Source organism: Nelumbo lutea, chromosome 5 (genome assembly GCF_056320005.1).
Source record: "Nelumbo lutea isolate HS-2025 chromosome 5, American lotus-T2T, whole genome shotgun sequence".
In the NCBI taxonomy this organism is placed as follows: Eukaryota; Viridiplantae; Streptophyta; class Magnoliopsida; order Proteales; family Nelumbonaceae; genus Nelumbo; species Nelumbo lutea.
The window spans coordinates 36,880,982-36,899,462 of NC_142688.1; the positions used below are offsets into that span (position 1 = coordinate 36,880,982).

At 37.3% G+C, this 18,481-nt stretch overlaps 1 protein-coding gene and 1 long non-coding RNA gene across 2 annotated transcripts; one reads left to right on the forward strand and one right to left on the reverse strand.

Moving 5' to 3' along the window:
• Positions 1–2,546: 2,546 nt before the first annotated feature.
• On the reverse strand, positions 2,547–5,163 carry LOC148851747 (uncharacterized). The gene is made up of 2 exons (XR_016099352.1): positions 5,024–5,163; positions 2,547–2,992 (listed from the first exon to the last, which is right to left on the reverse strand). It is a non-coding gene; the product is annotated as an uncharacterized LOC148851747 (long non-coding RNA).
• A 3,033-nt stretch (positions 5,164–8,196) lies between these two features.
• On the forward strand, positions 8,197–18,428 carry LOC148851748 (NAC domain-containing protein 82-like). The gene is made up of 7 exons (XM_088946270.1): positions 8,197–8,407; positions 9,088–9,603; positions 10,004–10,281; positions 15,170–15,526; positions 16,802–17,119; positions 17,312–17,429; positions 17,850–18,428. Exons 2-7 carry the CDS (start codon positions 9,450–9,452, stop codon positions 18,257–18,259), a joined length of 1,635 nt encoding a protein of 544 aa, XP_088802396.1. The 5' UTR covers positions 8,197–8,407; positions 9,088–9,449; the 3' UTR covers positions 18,260–18,428.
• The last annotated feature ends 53 nt before the right edge of the window (positions 18,429–18,481 follow it).

The following is an 18,481-nucleotide window of genomic DNA, read 5'->3' on the forward strand; positions in this document are numbered from 1 at the left end:
AAGACATAACAAGCCCCTACACTCCCAGTAGCTGCCTTTGCCTTCCATCTAACCTGACCATCTCCCCAAATACTCCGAATAATACCAGCATCTACTTTCTCCAGTTTTGTTTCTTGAAGCAATATAATTTTCAATTTCAACATCTTCAGGGAATTGCAAACCACCATTATCCTCCCCGACCCCAGGCTTCGTACATTCTAGGATAAAATTCTTAAGTTCATTAATAAAACAATTCGAAAAAGCAAACACCCCCACCTCAAATTCTCTTCCACCTTCTTAGTTTTTCTTCGACCCCCTTACAGCCGCTTCACTACTCTCCACCTTCTCATTTAGGCCCCAAGAAAGACACATCGTTTCCCTATTCCTCTTGGAATTCGTCCCCGCTTTTTTTGCTGCCATTTTTCCCCTCTCCATAAGAATTCTTTGTTCAATCTCTTCCAAAAATTTTACTATTTCTGCTTCCATATCTTCCATTGAAACCCCCAAAAAATTCCCTAAACCTAATAGCTTAGAAGTAACCCAAGAGGAAGAATGAGTAGAGTTGTTACTTGATTTACCTTCTTGATCTGTCCTGAGGTTTGTATTGCTCTTAATTTCTTTCTGACAGTTTTCTTCACTTCGTTTCATCACTAGAGCTTTTCTCTCTTTCCACCATCATTTTGGGTTGTTTAAGGTTGTCAGTCACATTTACATTTTGTTCTCCTATATCCACCACTGCTAACGACGTCACCTCCAACAACTTATCATTCACAGGTACCAGGGAAAGAGAGGTTTGTTGCTGTCGTCGATGGTCAACCTTCATCAAACTCACCAGCCCAGAATGACGAGAGAGGGATGTCACAATATCTTGACTACCACCTCGGTTCTTAGCATCAAGGGATTAAGAAGACAGATGCACTGAAGTCCCAAACTCCCTCCACCCTGTTTGCATAGGAGGTTGGCTGATCCACGCTGGCTCCAACCGAATCGGGCTACACTTTGGCTCCAACTGAACCGGGCTACACTATCTTTCCCTGCCATTGGGCCACCTTGGCTCACTAGCAGATTCGGAAACTTTATTTCTTCTAAACTCCTAAGTGGATCGGGTATTTGGGTTCTTTTGACCCAGGTCGATGTCCTAGACCCATTTTAGGAAAGGCACACCAACACAATCCCCGAACTCTGAAGGCTGTCTGGCCTTATTAAATTTGCTCGACAGATTCTCCTCCATGGGCGCCACATGTAGTTCTTTTAAACATTCTCTTATTAGGTTCTTAATTTCTTCAACCATTGCACCTCCCCCAAGATTTCCCATCTTCGAAAAAGAAGCACTTCCCTCAAGACCCTCTCTTGAACTGAAATCTTGGCCCTTCGTTGATAATGGAATCGAATGGTTCATATTAAGGCCGAGAGTCCCTTCATCCCCTCCATCGAGCTCCGACAACCTCATCGGTTCAACTGCACGACCTTGGTCATTTCTTAGAGATTCATGCGGAAAAGAGTTCTCACCGACATCCTCTAAGACTACTGTCTTGGAAACAACTGAACCCGATCTCTCCTTTTGAGCCTTATCTTTTGTTTGACTCTCCATCTTCTGCCTTCGAACTAATGGTAAAGTTTTAGGCCAAATGCAAACAGAGAAGAGAGATTCCCCAACCATAATCTCCACCTTAACAGGGATCGTATCACCCTTCTTCACCTTCATTCGAATCCATTCACATGTTGCTAGTTCAGCGGGAGAGTCGTCGGTTTCAAGGATTTTGCATCTCCGTAAATACCCCCTGCTTACCTTCCACTTTTTTAGTTTAGAATATCCAAAGTTTGGCCATGCTCTCGCCATCACCGCATTGTTGTAAGAGAAGTTTGGTCTTGCCCTCCACCCATCCCTTTTCTCCTGTACCAGTACTGAGCTTCCCATCTCCTTCCTCCCCTTTGAAGTCTTCGGGAATGTCTTTTATGGAACATTCTTTCAAAGTGCAACATCTTATACAACTAAATCTTCAAATGCCATCTTATACTACTAAATCTTCAACTCTAAGATATAATGAACAACATAATTTCTGAAACACGTGGAATTTAAATTTGATAAGTAACATGGAAATACTTCCACATGAGTGAAACAAATTTAAATGATTGCTAAGTTTTATTGCCACTCAAAGAAATGTAGGTGAATCTACTATTAACTGTGAGAAATGAGTGATGTCAGCCCACAATTTAAAAGTATTGCATATTTGTGTAGTGTGCAACATAATTCCACATCAATAAGCCAAACTTTTAAAGAAGAGTGTAGATTGTAAGACCAAGTAAAACATTTAGACGAGATTATTCATGAAGAGCTTAACCAGTAGAATTAGAAGAACCTTAAATGATGTGTTATACACAAACAAATAGCCACGTAGAAAATTGAGAATAGCCATTCACAAGTTAGATATGATAATACATGGGCTGCCTGAATAAAGGCATTGACATATCACTGACATGTGAGTATGAATACCCAAACACAAGCAAAGGGGTGGCTGCGAAGATGGTGGAATTCTTTATACATGGCAGACAAAGAAACATCCTTGACATGATTCCTTCACCCCATCCCTCTTATCTATAAAATAGAGGGAAGATGTAGCCTTCCATCATATAAAAAGTCCTTAATAAATATACCTTAAAGGATCACATGTCATCATGAAGAAAAACACTCTCATATTTAGTTACTACAAGACCACAACTAGCTTCTCAAAAGTCATAATAGCACAACCATAAACTTAAATTCCTTTTCCCCCCACACTACATAGTTGGTGATTCAATTTTTTTTTTTTTTTTTGTATTTATACCTACGCCTGGGTCCCTAATAGGGGCCTTAATTCTTTTTTTTTGTCATTTTTGAGAATAGCACAACATCACACATAGCTCTCCTTCAATGTCAATGGTAGTGGGACTCGAACCCACATCTATGCTAGGATCTTGCAAGAGAACTTCTGCGTTGCATAGCTCTCCTTCAATGTCTTGCAAGACTCGAATCCTGCAAGACAACTTGGCTCTCAGCCTCAGTCTACTTTATCTACCTCTAACTAAAGTTTTTCTTTTTTAGAAATTTAGATAGCATTGCATATATTTTTAAAAGGAGTTCAATTATCAACTATAAATCCATACACACCAGAAAACTGTTGCGAGAGCAATATTCCATGCCAACTTCTCCCTCTTGGTTAGGCCTTCCACTTTCCAACTTTATATAAATTAATACTGAATATTTACTACAATGGTGTGTAAATATTCCCTTTGTTACACATGCAGGTTCTTTTTTACTCAATTAATTCCAATACATTTTACCTTCAAACCAAACTCATTAATATCACATTTTTTGCATATAGCAATGGGATAATTCCCTTTTTCTTTTACTCTAATTTAATTGCATTTTATCATCAGTTCTGCATAATTACCATCATTATGTGGAGAGTATGAGCATTCTCTATGAAAGCCTTACCTCATAAATCAAGCTTTTACCATGACACTCAGACACTTGCACTTTCTTTCGGTGTATCAAACACCTACACCTTGATGCCATGTTGTGTTGGTTATTTTCAACTTTTTAGGGTAAATCTGATGTCCAAAACCTTGTCTAGCCGCATATGCTGTACTTGGGTAACATAGACATATAGTATAAACCTAATCATTTTCTAAGTTTTTTGTTGGATGGTAAGAAAATATGGTTGGCATGGCAATAAGGTTTTTTATTTATCCAATATTAGTTCTAGTTAGACTGTCTGGACCTAACTTCTGGTGTTTTTTTACACAGTTTCAGCTCTCATACTTGAATCATTCTTAGATTTTAGTCCAATATTTCACCATTTCAATAAGAAAAATGACCCATAGATTGCAGGGTTAGTTAATCAGTTTAATTTCTAGGCCTGGAGATGTGCCATTTTATGTTATCCATCAACTGTCATCTAGACGCACATACTATGTATAATAGTGACTTCTAGCACTATAAAAAAAAAAAAAGAAAGCATAGTATTACTCTCCCAATTTCCTTGTATTATATCTCAATAATTTATATCATTTATCTAAGAAAAAAGACTAATAAGTGGATTTCACAACTATCACTCTGCTGTTGGGGAGAACTTTGGATATTCCTCATGGTGATGGTCCAAGTGAACAGGTTTGTCAGCATATAAATCTTGACAACGAACGTGAGGATTTCACAACTATGTTCAGCAAACCTGTGAGTTACTCCAACTAACCACGTGAAACTGTCTCAAATTTTTATGGGTCTCTTTACCATATGCATCAAAATGTTGATGTTGCTTCAACTCTTTTTATGCAGTACAACAATTTATCTTCAATTTCCAGAATTGCAACATTTCCTGACTTACCATAAATCTTTGAACTGAGTGAATCAACGTTTTACAGGGAATAGATGATGATGTGGTTAATTGGCTCCATGGGAATAATCTATGGCAATTGGCTCTACAACGTAGCATCAGATGATTCTTTAGGCTGTTCAAATTTGTAATTGTTCATTTATTTATTTATCTTTTTGACTGACTGGAACATCTCTCTTAGAGAAACCAAGCAAATCCCAGGTGGAGATAAAGTATTTACTGGTCAAAATAATTATTTGGATAGAATTTTAATTTGCCAAATGACTATAACTGAACTATTCTCATTTTTCTTCCTGTAAAAAGAGAAAAGGCTTTATTTTCCACAAACAAAAAAGGCCTTATTTTTCTGCGCCTATTTAAAATTTTGTTCAGATAGGTACTCTAAACAAAAAAGGCTACCTTTAAAGGTCATCCCCAATATTACCTGTTACTTTCTACTTTCTGGAGCAAAACCAATGTCTATTAGTTTATACCAATTGATACATTTATTCCTTAATAGATATAGATCTCTCTTGTGGGGGAGAAAGGATCTTATTTTTATCAATCAACATTATGAAACAAAACATTCATGCATGATCGTATTTGTGTAGCAGGCAAGAAAAGATAGGCAAAATTTATAGAAACATAACATGAAGACCTAATTTTTATTGCAATGGAATAAAAGGCAGTACCAGAAGAACCCAAACGACAAGAATGGAATGAGAGGAAGATAGAAGGAGAACAATGGAATGATGATGCAATGTGATCTTCAATGAGGCCTGGCACAAAAAAGATAAGTCAACACATCAGAAATATTAGAGTTAAATATTCGTACAGAAAAAACAAAAACTTGGTTTGAAGTATAAAATTGTTGAATTTTGTATCTAATAAAAGACCTAATTTTTATTACAATTTAGAAAAAGATTTTGGGAGTAGCATAGTGCCAACAATATAATGGAACATTTATGCATTATGAAACAGATCATTCATGCATGATTGTATTTGTGAAGCAGGCAAGAAAAACTAGGCAAAATTTATAGAAACAAAACATGAGGACCTAATTTTTATTGCAATGGAGTAAAAGGCAGTACTAGAAGAACCCAAATGACAAGAATGGTATGAGAGGAAGATAGAATGAGAACAATGGAAGGCTAATGCAATGTGAACAGTGGAAGGCCTGGCACAAAAAAAGACAAGACAACACATCAGAAATATTAGAGTTCAATATCAGTACAGAAAAAAAAACTTGGTTTGAAGTATAAAATTGTTGAGTTTTGTATCTAATAACAGACTTAATTTTTATTACAATGTAGCAAAATATTTTGGGAGTAATAAATGTTTTATTTAATAACATGCAAACCTAACTTTTATTGCAATAGAGTAAAAGTCAGTACTAGAAAAACCCAGACAAGAACCCAGACGACAAGAGTGGAAACAGAGGAAGATAGAAGGAGAACAATGAAAAGCAGTACCGTAAGAATAAAAAGAGAGTAGTAGAAGTGGAAAGAGAGAATGATGGTTACAATAGTATGAAGTTCATATAAGAAGGAAGTAATGTATATATAGAAAATGATCAGCAGAGAAATACCATATGCCGAGGAGAAGAAATTATTATGGCTACTCACCTAGTCAACCAAACATTGACTGAAATACGAAGAGACAAACACTTTACACGATTAATCCCACTGAAATACGAAGAGACAAACACTTTCCTAGTCGAGAATGCAAAAAAATACAGTAAAAAATCCCACTGAAATACGAAGAGATAGACACCTTACATGATTAATCCTAGTCAATCATGCAAAAAAATACAGTAAAATAATTCTTGGATGATAACTGCTGCAAATGATGGGAGGACATAATCTATTAAATTTATCATTGATAAGATCTACGAGGCAGCATGTAGTACACGTGCCCATCATGCAAAAATAATTGATTATACTTCCCTGGAAGGTCGTCGGAAAATGACATGGTCTCCTATGCAAGGTAGGCTCTCTTTTGGATTCCAAAACAGGGCCATCGAAACCTTCCTTCGAAGAGGAGACAGGCTCTCATTCAGACAACGTAAAGAGGGTCATCGACGGTGCGTAGACAAGGAAACTCAAAAGGGAAACAGGGAAAGAGAGGGCAAAACAGGAAGGGCGGATCTTGAAGGGCAAAATAGGGCCACCAAGACCTTCCTTCGAAGAGGAGACAGGCTTTCCTTCAGACAACAACGTAAACAGGGCCATCAAATGTTGCCGGAATCTTGGAGGGCAAAACAGGAAGACCACCGAAATCTTCGAAGAGGAGACGGGCTCTCCTTCGGACAATAGTGTAAAAGAGGACCATTGAAGGTCGTCAGATAGCAGCGCAGATAGGGAAACTTGAAAAGGAATCAGGGAAAGAGAGGGAAAAATAGGGGGGGCAAAACTGGAAGGTTGTCGGCGCCAAAATCTTCGAAGAAGAGACAGGCTCTCCTTCGGACAGTAGCATAAAGAGGGCCATTGAAGGTCACCGGACAACAGCGTAGACAAGGAAACTCGAAAGGGAAACAGGGAAAGAGAGGGAGCTCTCTTCGAGTTTCCCTTTTGAAATAGTGAAACTCGAAAAGCTAAGGAGCTCTCTCAAAAAGGGAGCCTCAAAACCCACGTGGGACTCTTGCACGATTGGGTTGCTTTCATTAGCTCCCATCTACACGCACGAGCTGTTTGCACGTGAGACTGCTAATATCTTCTGTGGGTGTATGGTTAGATTAACGGGGAGATATTCCCGGCTTGCACCTAAATTCTGTGTTGTTAGGGTATTTGAACAATTTTTTGTTTTCAAGAAATTATTCATGGGTGTCAATACTATTCGAGAATTCGATTTTAAATTTGAGACTCCACAATAATCAAATCGAATTCGGATAATTTGAATATTTGATTAGTTGAATTTGGATATCTTATTCATATTGAATAATTAGTTGGATTCGAATTCGAATATAACCTGATTCGATTTGATAAATATATGAATTCGATCTATTATTTAATTTTTATATATAATATATAAAATATTTAAATGTTTTATATAATTTATATATGTGATAATTAAATTATATAAATAATTTATATATTTATATAAATTATAAATAAAATATTTATTTTATTTACTTATTAATTACCTAAAATAATTAATTCATCAATTTCAAATTAAATCAAATTCAAATTCGAATATAATTTTTATTGTCGATTGGATATTAATTGAATTCGGATATGGAATTTTCTAATCGAACTCCAATTGTCTGATTCAATTCAAATTCGATCAATTTACAACCATAGTAATTGTTGCCCGTCTATTTATTTGGAACAAATATAGACACAATTGACTTACCACTTACCTACTATACAAATTGAGATCTATTCCTCATACAGCTCGTTTCACACCGACCTCACAGCCACATCCCACCCTGTAATCGGAACATCTCCTAGCCTTTAAACATAAATTCAAGGACAGAAGATGTTCTCGATATGTGGCCAGGACACGCTGTGAGGTCGTTGTGGGGCGCGCATTGTAAGAGCAATGCGGACTCCTACTATACACAGACAGAGAGAACAGAAGCTACCATTTATCTCATACTAATGTGTATACTTCAGCTGAAACGGAAGCCTTTTGTCCATGATTAGTGTCTGTAATCGTTTGGTCCACCCAAAAAAGATTGCTGATCAAATCTGACGACTCTGATTCGTGGAATATACACTTAACTTATTTATTCTCACTCTCTGAGCTCCAAGTGTGAAAAGGATATCAAAAGGTATTGTCATTTTTATTTTTCCCCTTTTTTTAGAGAGAAAAATAAAAAATAAACCTCGAAGAGTAAAAATGGACCAATGGGGTCCCGAGGATTGTGAGTGAAGCTTCCGTTATAGTATTAAGCGGGAAATAACACACCACACTCCTCGGCTCTTCTCCGTTCCTTATATATCTTGACCCTTCTCCCACTCTCTCTCCTCTCTTTCTCTCTCTCTCTCTCGGCTTCCTTGCCCCCTCTCCATTTGGTTTGGGCCGGCTCTTCTCCGCGTTATCTCCTCCTTCTCTCTTCTCTTCGTCCCTATCGGGTAAGAACTAGGGCTTGTTTCTTTCTCTCGTTATTTTTTTTTCTCTAAGTTTTGAGCTTATGGGGTCTATGATTATGATTCTCGTTTTTTCTTTGATTTCGTCGTTTTTTTTTTTTTTGTGTGTGTTCTCTAGGGTTTCTGATGCTGCTAGATTTGTTTCTCATGCTTTTTTGATTGAAATTGCTTGTTGGGTTCATTTCTCACTAGTTCTTTGATTTAATGTGCAATCCTTGTTGGTGTCGTTGTTTGTATCTGAACTGCTGCGAGCTTCCGATTTTTTCGTGGTTTTCATTTTGTCCAGTGATTTTAGGGTTTCTTTTTTTCCGAGAGTGTCTTCAATTTTGAGCTAGATGGGTTACTTGGTCGTTTGCTACTTTGCTTTGTGGATTAAGGGGCGCATGCGTTTCTATTGTTGATGGTCTTTCATCACTGCTTTGTTTTTTAGGTGCTTGTGTTTTTTATTGATCAATCTAAATTGCAGTGAATATCAGCGTGTGTGAGGTTTTATTTTATGGTTTTAAGGGTTTTTGTTTCTTTTACTCAACAAATGTGTGGGCTTTGTTTTTCTATTGTTGCTTCAGGCTTGTGATTTTTCCTGGGGTCCTGCGTGGTAGTTTTGTTTTAATCTTTTGAAATGTTTGTCATGTTTATTATTTCGAAGCTAATAATGTCAAAAACAGGGTTCACCTTGCACGTCAAATGTCTGTTGATCTCAGCGTCAGATTTGCATGGTTTCTTGACTGTGATTTCAGTTTCATGAACCGGGGCAGGTTGTGGTGTTGTCTACGATTCTTGTTTCGACACTGGACTTGACAGATATTGAAGGTTTTGTGACAATGGTTGCTTGAAGTTAATTATTTTGATTCTGGGTTGGTGGATGTTTTTAATGTGTTTGTTGGAATTTTGAGGTAAAAAAGAAGGAAAAAGGTTTGTTGCTGCAGAAGGTAGGAAACAATTCTGTGTTCTTTTTTAGCGTTTCAAAGCAAGGGGTATACTGTAATATTGAGGTTTTCAAGTAGTGAAGTATTCTGTGGGGAGTTTGATGGCCAGAGCATCCCTCCCACCTGGCTTTCGATTTCATCCTACTGATGTTGAGCTGGTGAAATATTATCTCAAGAGGAAAGTCTTAGGAAAACCACTGATTCAAGCAATTTCAGAGATAGATATATACAAGTTTTCTCCTTGGGATCTCCCAGGTACATATGTATTCCTTCTGTTTTTTAATATGTATGTATGTATGTATGTATGTATATGTGTGTGTGTGTATACACACACATGCTTAGGTCATTGGCTTGATGTTGATGGAATTATACTGCGAAGAATGAAGATTCTCTGTCATACATGCATGTTTTTGACAATTGCATTGATGCTTCTGTTGTTTTCTAGCTGAATGGTTCATATGTTTTGGTTCTTAACTAAATGATTTATAGCTTTCAGCTTCCACACCCATCTATTTCAGTTGTAAACTTTTAATTATTATTTTTATGCCATTTTCCCAATCCTTATTAGTGATGTTCATGCCAATCAATTTTTAGTTGTTTCCAGTAAGTGTTTGTTTCTTATTGGATGTATTTCCTTTCCCCCTTTTTTGTACAGAGAAATCGTGCTTGAAAAGCAGGGATCTGGAGTGGTATTTCTTTTGCCCCAGAGATAAGAAATATGCAAATGGACCAAGGACAAATCGTGCTACTGAGATTGGATATTGGAAAACCACAGGGAAGGATAGAGCCATCTGCCATAATTCACAAATAGTTGGGATGAAAAAGACTCTGATTTTTCACACAGATCGTGCACCCCGGGGAAATAGAACAGATTGGGTGATGCACGAATACAGACTTGAAGATAGGGATCTGGTTAATGCAGGCATTTCTCAGGTACATCCTTGTTCTTTTAGGGCTTAGTTTTGGTCCAGTGATCTTTGCTTATAGATAGCTATATATTACAATGTATGGTCATACTATTGTTTCATTTATGTGTGAATTATTGTTAAATGAGTCCACCAGAAGGAAGGAGTTTTAGCATTATTTTGATTTAGGATTTATCTCTTTTTTGATCAATGGCAGAGGAATTTCATTAATTACTGAAACAAGTACAGAGGAACACCATAGAGAGAGATAAGCTCTCTTAACTCACTCTGAGATGACCACTGAAATTACAAATTACAAGTTACCACACAGCCCAAAAGTTGACCCCTTCCCACCCCTTGCTTAGCCAAAACATCAGCAAAAGCTTTTGCACTCTTTTTACCCACTGTAGCTTAACTTCCATATTTTGTGTAATACACTTAAACTTTGTTTTTTTTTATCAATAACACAATTCATTAGAAAATCTCAATAATAATTACAAAGAGGACAAACTTTCTTATCTTCCAACTACAGCTTGAGCCCCAAGGAAGGAAAAAAAAGAGAAAAAAAGAAAGAGAAGGAGAAATAGAAAAAAATAAAATTACAACTGTGCCCAAAACATTGACTCCCAACTCATTTTAACTACCATTTCTCGAACCAGCCATCCTACCACCACCTCCGCATCCCCTTTAATTATGAGTTTTCTGATATTGTCTCCCTAGCTTTCTGGATTCCTTCCATAACTGCATGGATCTTGGCTTTGGGAGAGTCACCCACTCCAATTGGGTCTAAGAACATGGAAAAAACAATCCCATTCTCATCCCTAAAAACACCCCAATCCCTGATTGTCCAGGATTCCCTCTACAACTCCCATCAAAGTTTAGTTTTATGAAACCCGCAGGTGGGGGGGGGGGTCCATGACACACTCATCACTGTTTTGGTCTGGGTAAGTTAGCAATCTCACCCCACTTCCTCAACATGTCGTCTACTGTATAATCTGGTGAATAGCTCTAGGGATTTCATCCACTATACGATCCTTATAAGGATCAGCGTCCTCAGTTCTTCAACATCTCTCTCTTCCCATAAGGACCAACATACCGTAACCCTCAGTCCTCTCCACATAGTCCTTCCCCTTTTCATACGCCACCTGAAAAAAGAAGGGGAAAATAGATTTTGCAAATTTGATGGAGGGTTCCAACTACACCCAAAGAGGGAGAAAGCCCACTCCCAAATAGACTTTGCAAATTGGCAAGACACTAGTGGATGAAAACCAGTCTCCCCATCAGCTTTACAAAGAACACATCAGTGAGGGGACAAATTAGTATTGGGTCTCTTCTTTTGGAGCAGATCGCCAGTGTTGATTCTTTCCAGAAAGGCTTCCCAACAAAAACTACCAACCCTAGGAGGATATGGTTTGCACAAAACCTCATTAACAAGGAAAGGAAGGGCTACAAGACTGGTGGACTGGCTTAAGACTTTGAAGAAAGAGGCACAAGAGAATGAACCAGTGGGGGTGGGGGTCTAGATTCTAGAGTCCACCTTAGCAGGGTCTAAGAAAATTGTCAAGAAGCTGAAAGAGATTCGAAATGCTGTCAAGGTCTGAGTCTCTCACAGCCTTTCTCAAGCCCAAATTCCACCCAAACCCAGAAATGGAAGAGGAAGGGATAATGAAAGAGGAAATTGGCTCATTTTTAAAGTCAGAGAGGGCATACAAAGAAGGAAACTGGTCCTTAGAGGGGCATTCTCCACCCAAGTTTGTTTACAGAATTTTATGGAATTACTTGAATTCAAATCATACCTGATAAGAGGGGAAAAACTGCTAACAACTCATGGATGGCTTTCCAAGGTGAAGCACTTGTAGTCCTAGCTCGGATTCCAGCATCCCATCCAGAAGGGCCCATAATTTCTCCTTCTCTAGTGGGAATCTCCACAACCATTTCTCTAGAAGGGCCAAATTCCTTTTTCTAATGTTCCCGAGTCCCAAACCACCACTGTTTTTACTCCTAGTCACCACCTCTCAGCTTACTCTATGGTCCCTCTTCTCTTCTCCCGGGTCCCAAAGTATATCTCTCATCATCTTTTCCAATCTGTTAGAAACCTTTACTGGGATTTTGTTTTTTCATTAACAAAATTCCACCAACCAATCTCCTCTTTTTGTAGCCATCTTACTAGTAACTTTTGTCCCCTTCTCTATGATCAACTTACTGATGTTCGGCTCTTTTGCCTTTTGAATTCCTTCCATTACAACCATGATTTTAGCCCTCAATGAATCACCCATGCCTATTGGCCCTGAGTAGAAAGCAATAATTCTTCCCTCATTCTGGAACACTCTTCCAATGCCTGAAGGGCCTAGATTCCCCTCACTACTACCATCAACGTTCAATGTGATAAACCCATAAGGAGGTAGGAGCCAAGTTGACCTGATGACAGCTTTTGAAAAAGAGGAATCGCCTACCTATTTCCACTCTCTAAGCAAGTCATCAGTAGAAACACCTTCAAAGCTGCTCAAAGTCTTTACCCATTGGATCACTCTTATGGTAATGGTATCAATTATTGGTTCATTACTCCTTCTGAGAAGGCTCTTTGGTTTCTTTCTTCCCAAACCGTCCAGCATACAACTGCCCTTGTAATGCAATGCCTTCAATCATGAACACAAAGGTGATGTGATGATGATTAAAAAATCTGTTCTTTTGGGTTGATTGAATTAAACTTAGCATACATGCAATTATCAGTATAAAGTTTCTTTGGTGCCTGGGTTCTTTTCTCATTAATAGCTGTTCTTTTCTAGTTCACGAGCTTGTAATTGCAGCAGGTGTGGAGTACAGAGAAAATCATCTCATCATGATTGAGGGTTTGGGAATAATGTTACATGATGTGTGGGATATTAGAATTTGCTAATTTGGACTCAACTGCAGTCATTTTATGTGTGTTTCTGCCTTTCAGGAACTAGCTTGGATTATGTATCCTTGCTAGTATTTTTTGGTTGTCACCATAACTGGTATTTAATGGTTGTCATGCTTGATCTAATATGCTAAACGAATACTTGATTTATTTCTCTATATGACTATGCTAATCTACTAAAACATTTGAAGGTGTACATGATTTACTTTTCTATATTCTGTACTTGTTTAGTGTTTTATGTTGGGAATAACATCTTTGCTGTTCATTTGGTTTTTTCCTTGAAATTTTTTAATGGTGTACCTAGAACATTAATTGTGACTACTGTAGATAAAACTTTGATATTATAAAATCATTTTTTCCTGAAATTCCATTGTAATTTTTTTGGCTATCAAACAAGTTCTTTTTCATATTTTACAGTCCTTAATTTCTGCCCAATTATGTATTCTGATTTTTTGGCATTAAATCTTTCTTTTGAACACCTCTTTTTGAGAATTTAATCAATGTTATCAAAGCACTGATTAGTTACCCACCAGTCAACCAACTGGTGTGCTGCAACTAGTGTGCTGTTACCATTTTTAACTAGTTGGTTGATACCCATGATGTGGTTGCCTAGGAGCTTTAAGCAAAGACTTGGTTGACTAATAAGAAGTTGGACTATTTGGGGAAAAAAAGGAATGGGAGGATTTTCAATGAAAAGTGTAGATCTGAGTTGGAAATCATAGAAACCATCAAGATAAAAGTTGCACATTGGGTAAAAACCTTGGAAATCTTCTATGGTTACTCCTTCAATGACATTTTGAGATCATGGAAGTGGAAAACTTGGCTCAAGGGGGAAAAAGGTTATGGAATGGAGACTCCCAACACCTAATGCTGTGAAACTAAATTTTGAAGGAAGCTTTTTAGGAAATGAAGGAAGATCTGGTTTAGGGGGCGTATTTTGAGGTACAGAAGGTGAGATACTAGCACATTATTTGGGTCATGTAGAGCAAGGAGATCCACTGACAGCAGAATTAATGGCTCTGCTTCAAGGGCTGAAACTTGCAAAACAGTTTGTCTTTCAAAGGTTAGAAGTGGAAGGGGACTCTCAGGTAGTTATTTCCTGGACAAAATTTCACAGCCAAACCCCTTGGGGTTACAGTCTAAGGATTGAGGAAGTTGAAAAGTAAACAAGGGAATTGATTGTTGATTTTAAATGGGTGAGAAGAACTGCAAATGGCATTGCAGATGCTTTATTCCTATGGATGGTTTTTGGGGGTTCCAATTCTAGTTGTATTTGTTTATTCCTATGGATGTGGGTAGATTACCCATGGAATTGTGAACTCAAGTTTCGTATAATGCTTAATGAAATTTACCTTTGCTGATAAAATAAAAGAAATTGTTCCTGTTGTTAGGTCTTCGTTTGAGTACCTCTCCCATGGCCTGTATAGAGGGGGACCAACATAGGGTAATAACCTTTTCTTTATTTGTTTCTATTTACTGCTAAAATGTTTACAATTAATACCTTATGTGCTTTTATTTTATTATGTGTACACTAGTAAAGTATTGTCATATGGTATGATGATTGAAAATCCACTTACAGATCAACTTTGATATTATGGAGTTCATTCTTTATCATATTTCACAATACTAATCCTGAGCTGATTGTATATTCTGTTATTTTGCTATTTGATTTTAATTTTGAGCAACTCTTATCTGAGAATTTAAATACTTAATTCTCTTTGGTACAAAGTATTTTAGCGGATGAGTGATTAGTCACCAAGGGGCTTGCTCCCTATTTGAGAACTTACATTAAAAGATAAATCAATAATTGATTCAGTTTATCCAGTTCAGTCACTATTATACAGTCTACAAGTCCTTTATGTGTTATGAATTTGTAGTCTGGTGAAATAATATATTTGTGCATTCGACGTGTGTGTGTGTAGTGCATTGGTTTTGTGATGCAGTTGTTTTTTTTCTTTTCTTTTTAATGCATAATTGCTAAAAGATTTTAGACCCTATTTGGCTTTTTATGGTGCAGGGTGCATATGTACTTTGCAAAATCTTTCAGAAGAGTGGTATAGGCCCAAAAAATGGCGAACAATATGGAGCACCATTTAAAGAGGAAGACTGGGATGATGATGTGTTAAATGAACCTTTCTCTGCTCCTACTGCTAAACCTGGTTCTTCATCTGGTTTACAAGCTGATGATCTAAATGCTTCCATTATGCCTGGGAGTGTGTGTGAGTCTTCGTTGGAGCCTATTCCGTGTCAAGCTGTGCCTTCTATTAACAATGTGGAACATTTTTTGCCTGAGAGTGATGATATTTCTTCTTTACTGGCAATGTTTGGCAATGAAGATGATGCTTTATTTTCTGCTGACCATGATAAAAATGAGGTAATATTGATTAGGTTGATTATCTGGGTAAATAATATATTAGTGTATCCACATTGCCTATGATTGGGTTGCTAATTGCCTTCTCAACAAAATGCATAAAAATGATTGGGTTGCTAATTTTGTGGGATATGTAAAAATTCTGTAGTTTGTATTTGTTATTTTATTGAGCTCTTGTTGGCTATGCTAGATCTTAGATGCTGTTGTGTTGACTATCAAATGCAGCCATCTGATGATTGGAATTCTTGAATGTGTGTTCAGATTTGTTCTGTACTGAAGCATGTCCCACTTTCTGAAAGTTAACTCTAATTCAGAATGACATGTACATTTATTTAACATGTTCTGGCTTTTCAATTAACAAAGCTGTTTCAGATGAAGCAAAATGGACAGGTTGTGATCTGGTAATACATGAAAACTTGGACAGTAGGTTACTAGCTAGCAGAGGTCCAATAGCACATTCTGTGTTTTACAATCGAGTTCTCAATCCAGCAAACATTAAATAAAATAATTCTTGAAGACTTGAATATTACTTGAGAACCTGGTGAATGCTGTTAGATATTTAAGAATTCATGAAATCAAGGCAGTACCTGTTAGATGTCAACTTGTAATAAAGAACTAAAAGCATCCTTTACTGGTTTGCATGATCCCACTTGTATAAGCTGTTGAAAACATTAGGGGCGGCCTCAGTAACAGCCCTTTAAGTTCAGTTTGGGAAACAAATACAAATGTGTAGAGTACAAAACCTTGTATTTTGTAGTATTTTGTATGTATTTGTACTGTACATATTTGTATTTGTACTCTTTCCAAACTGAGCCTTGATATTTGGCAGAATGAGTGCCTATATGAAACTTCTTCTGGGATGATTTATTATATAGATTCTTTATTTATTTAATCAAATATTTTTTATGAACTATAACATTGTTATCACCTAGGTAATATGTGCATTGCATGTGAAATTAGGCAGGGGACCAAATGGCATTTGTTTTCCTTTGCTGGGGAGGGATGGAAGGGTTATGTAATTGTATAGTTGAGATGCCAGTTACTTAACCGGCTATGGTTATAAGCGTAATAACTGGGAATTGCAAACTTGTTTGCATGAAAACCTTTGTGGTTACTTAACCTCTTTATCCATCTGTTTTTGGTTTTATAAGACTGCCTTCCTGAAGATTTAGCATTCCTTTCTTTACTAAAAAAATTATTTGTATACCTCTAGGCTACGAGTAAAATTTTGCTTGTACAGTAATGTTGAACTTTACATTTTACTTAATTTGCCTACAGAATTTGCAATCATATAATGTCAATGAATCGACTCATTTGGAAGGGAATGGGATTTTTAATGCATTGGAGGACATCATAACCTTGGAAGATCTGAATAGATCCCATTTACCCCTTAGCAGTTCAGAAGCTGAATGTCCTCTGGATCAATCCTTTTTGGAGTTGAAAGATCTGGAGCATCCACTAGCAGATCCTTGTGTGGTTAATGGTGCTGAGCAATTTCCAACTGTTGATCCATTCATCTACTATGACAATTATGATAACTTAGAAGGATTCTATGGTTCAGTTCTTCCTTTGGATGTTGTTCTGCCTACTCCTGGGGTGAGTATGCTTTATTCTACACAACTGGAATACTTTTCTGTTGAAGATTATTTAGGTCTATTTTTTTGAAGGTTAGTTTCTTGTCTGTTTCTATGCATGTTATGGTACTCCAATTCATTGGTCCATGTTTTTTTCATCTTTATGTGTTATTTTATTTTTGCACTCATTTAAATGCCATGACATCTAATCCAGGACAATGGTGTTGGTGGAAATAGTGCGGCATATGAGGCTGATATATGTGACCCTACTGCTCTGAGTGAAAATGCAGAAGATAGAGAGAATCAATATGCCACACAGGCCTTGGCAAGAGGTAGCTTTCATTATCCTCAATGATGCCAGGAACCAACCTTCTTATTATGATTCTTGAACTTTTTCAATCTATTTTGAGGAAAAAAGGAAATAAATGAGGGAGAAAGTTGAGATAAACAGCAGATGTGGCCTTAATATTATTAATTTTCTTTTTCATTCTTGAAGATAGTTTTGCCATGAAGGTTTGCAGTTAAAACTAAACTGACTGCAACCCTATGAGAAAAATCTTCAGTATTTCTGCTTTTCTTGATCCCTTGGCTTGTTCATGTGTAAACTCTGGGATTCAGGTTCTGCGGCCTCTGTTTTGTTCTAATGGCAGCAGAGAATGTAGCAGGTTTTTCTGCAGGTTTAATTGTTTTCCTGAAAAAGTTCCACACTAAAATTTTCATCATTTCATCCTCGCTGTAATGTTTCGTCCCAGGTGAACAAAGAGCATCATCCTATTCCAGGCTCCAATGTCTGTTAGACAACATCCCCGCTCATCCTGCCTCAGCCGCAGAACACCCGTCACCTACCAGCAGAGAAAATCGAGCCACAAGCATTAGTCTCTCATCTTCATATGGTGGCTCCTCCATCCATGTCAAGGCCAAGGTGACTGCTGGGTGTGCGTGCACTAAAGACACTCCATCAGACAAGTTGGGGGAGTTTCCTTGTATTTGTTGCTATGGCTACAACCTATCGAGGAAGGAGTTTAGGGAACAAGCGGCTAATTGTGGCAATGGGTTCACATTTGTTTTCTTCTTGGGAATGGTTTCAGCTTTGATCTGGCTTTCTCTTTTTGTAGTCAGTGTTAAACTTGGGAAATATGTATGGGGGCTGATTCTCTCATAGTTTTTTCTGTTGGTTTGCGTTATCTTCATTCAGCTATCTATTAATTAGAATTTCATTCATATATGAAATCTGTAAGGTTATCAAGGTTTTTATTTATTTTACTCAAGGAGAGACTAATCCAATGTTTTTCGTAACTTTTTATGCTTTGAATTTAGGCTGTGTTTTATTCCATGAAACTCTTTATGCTTTGAATTTAGGCTGTGTTTGGTTAATTTGCACTGA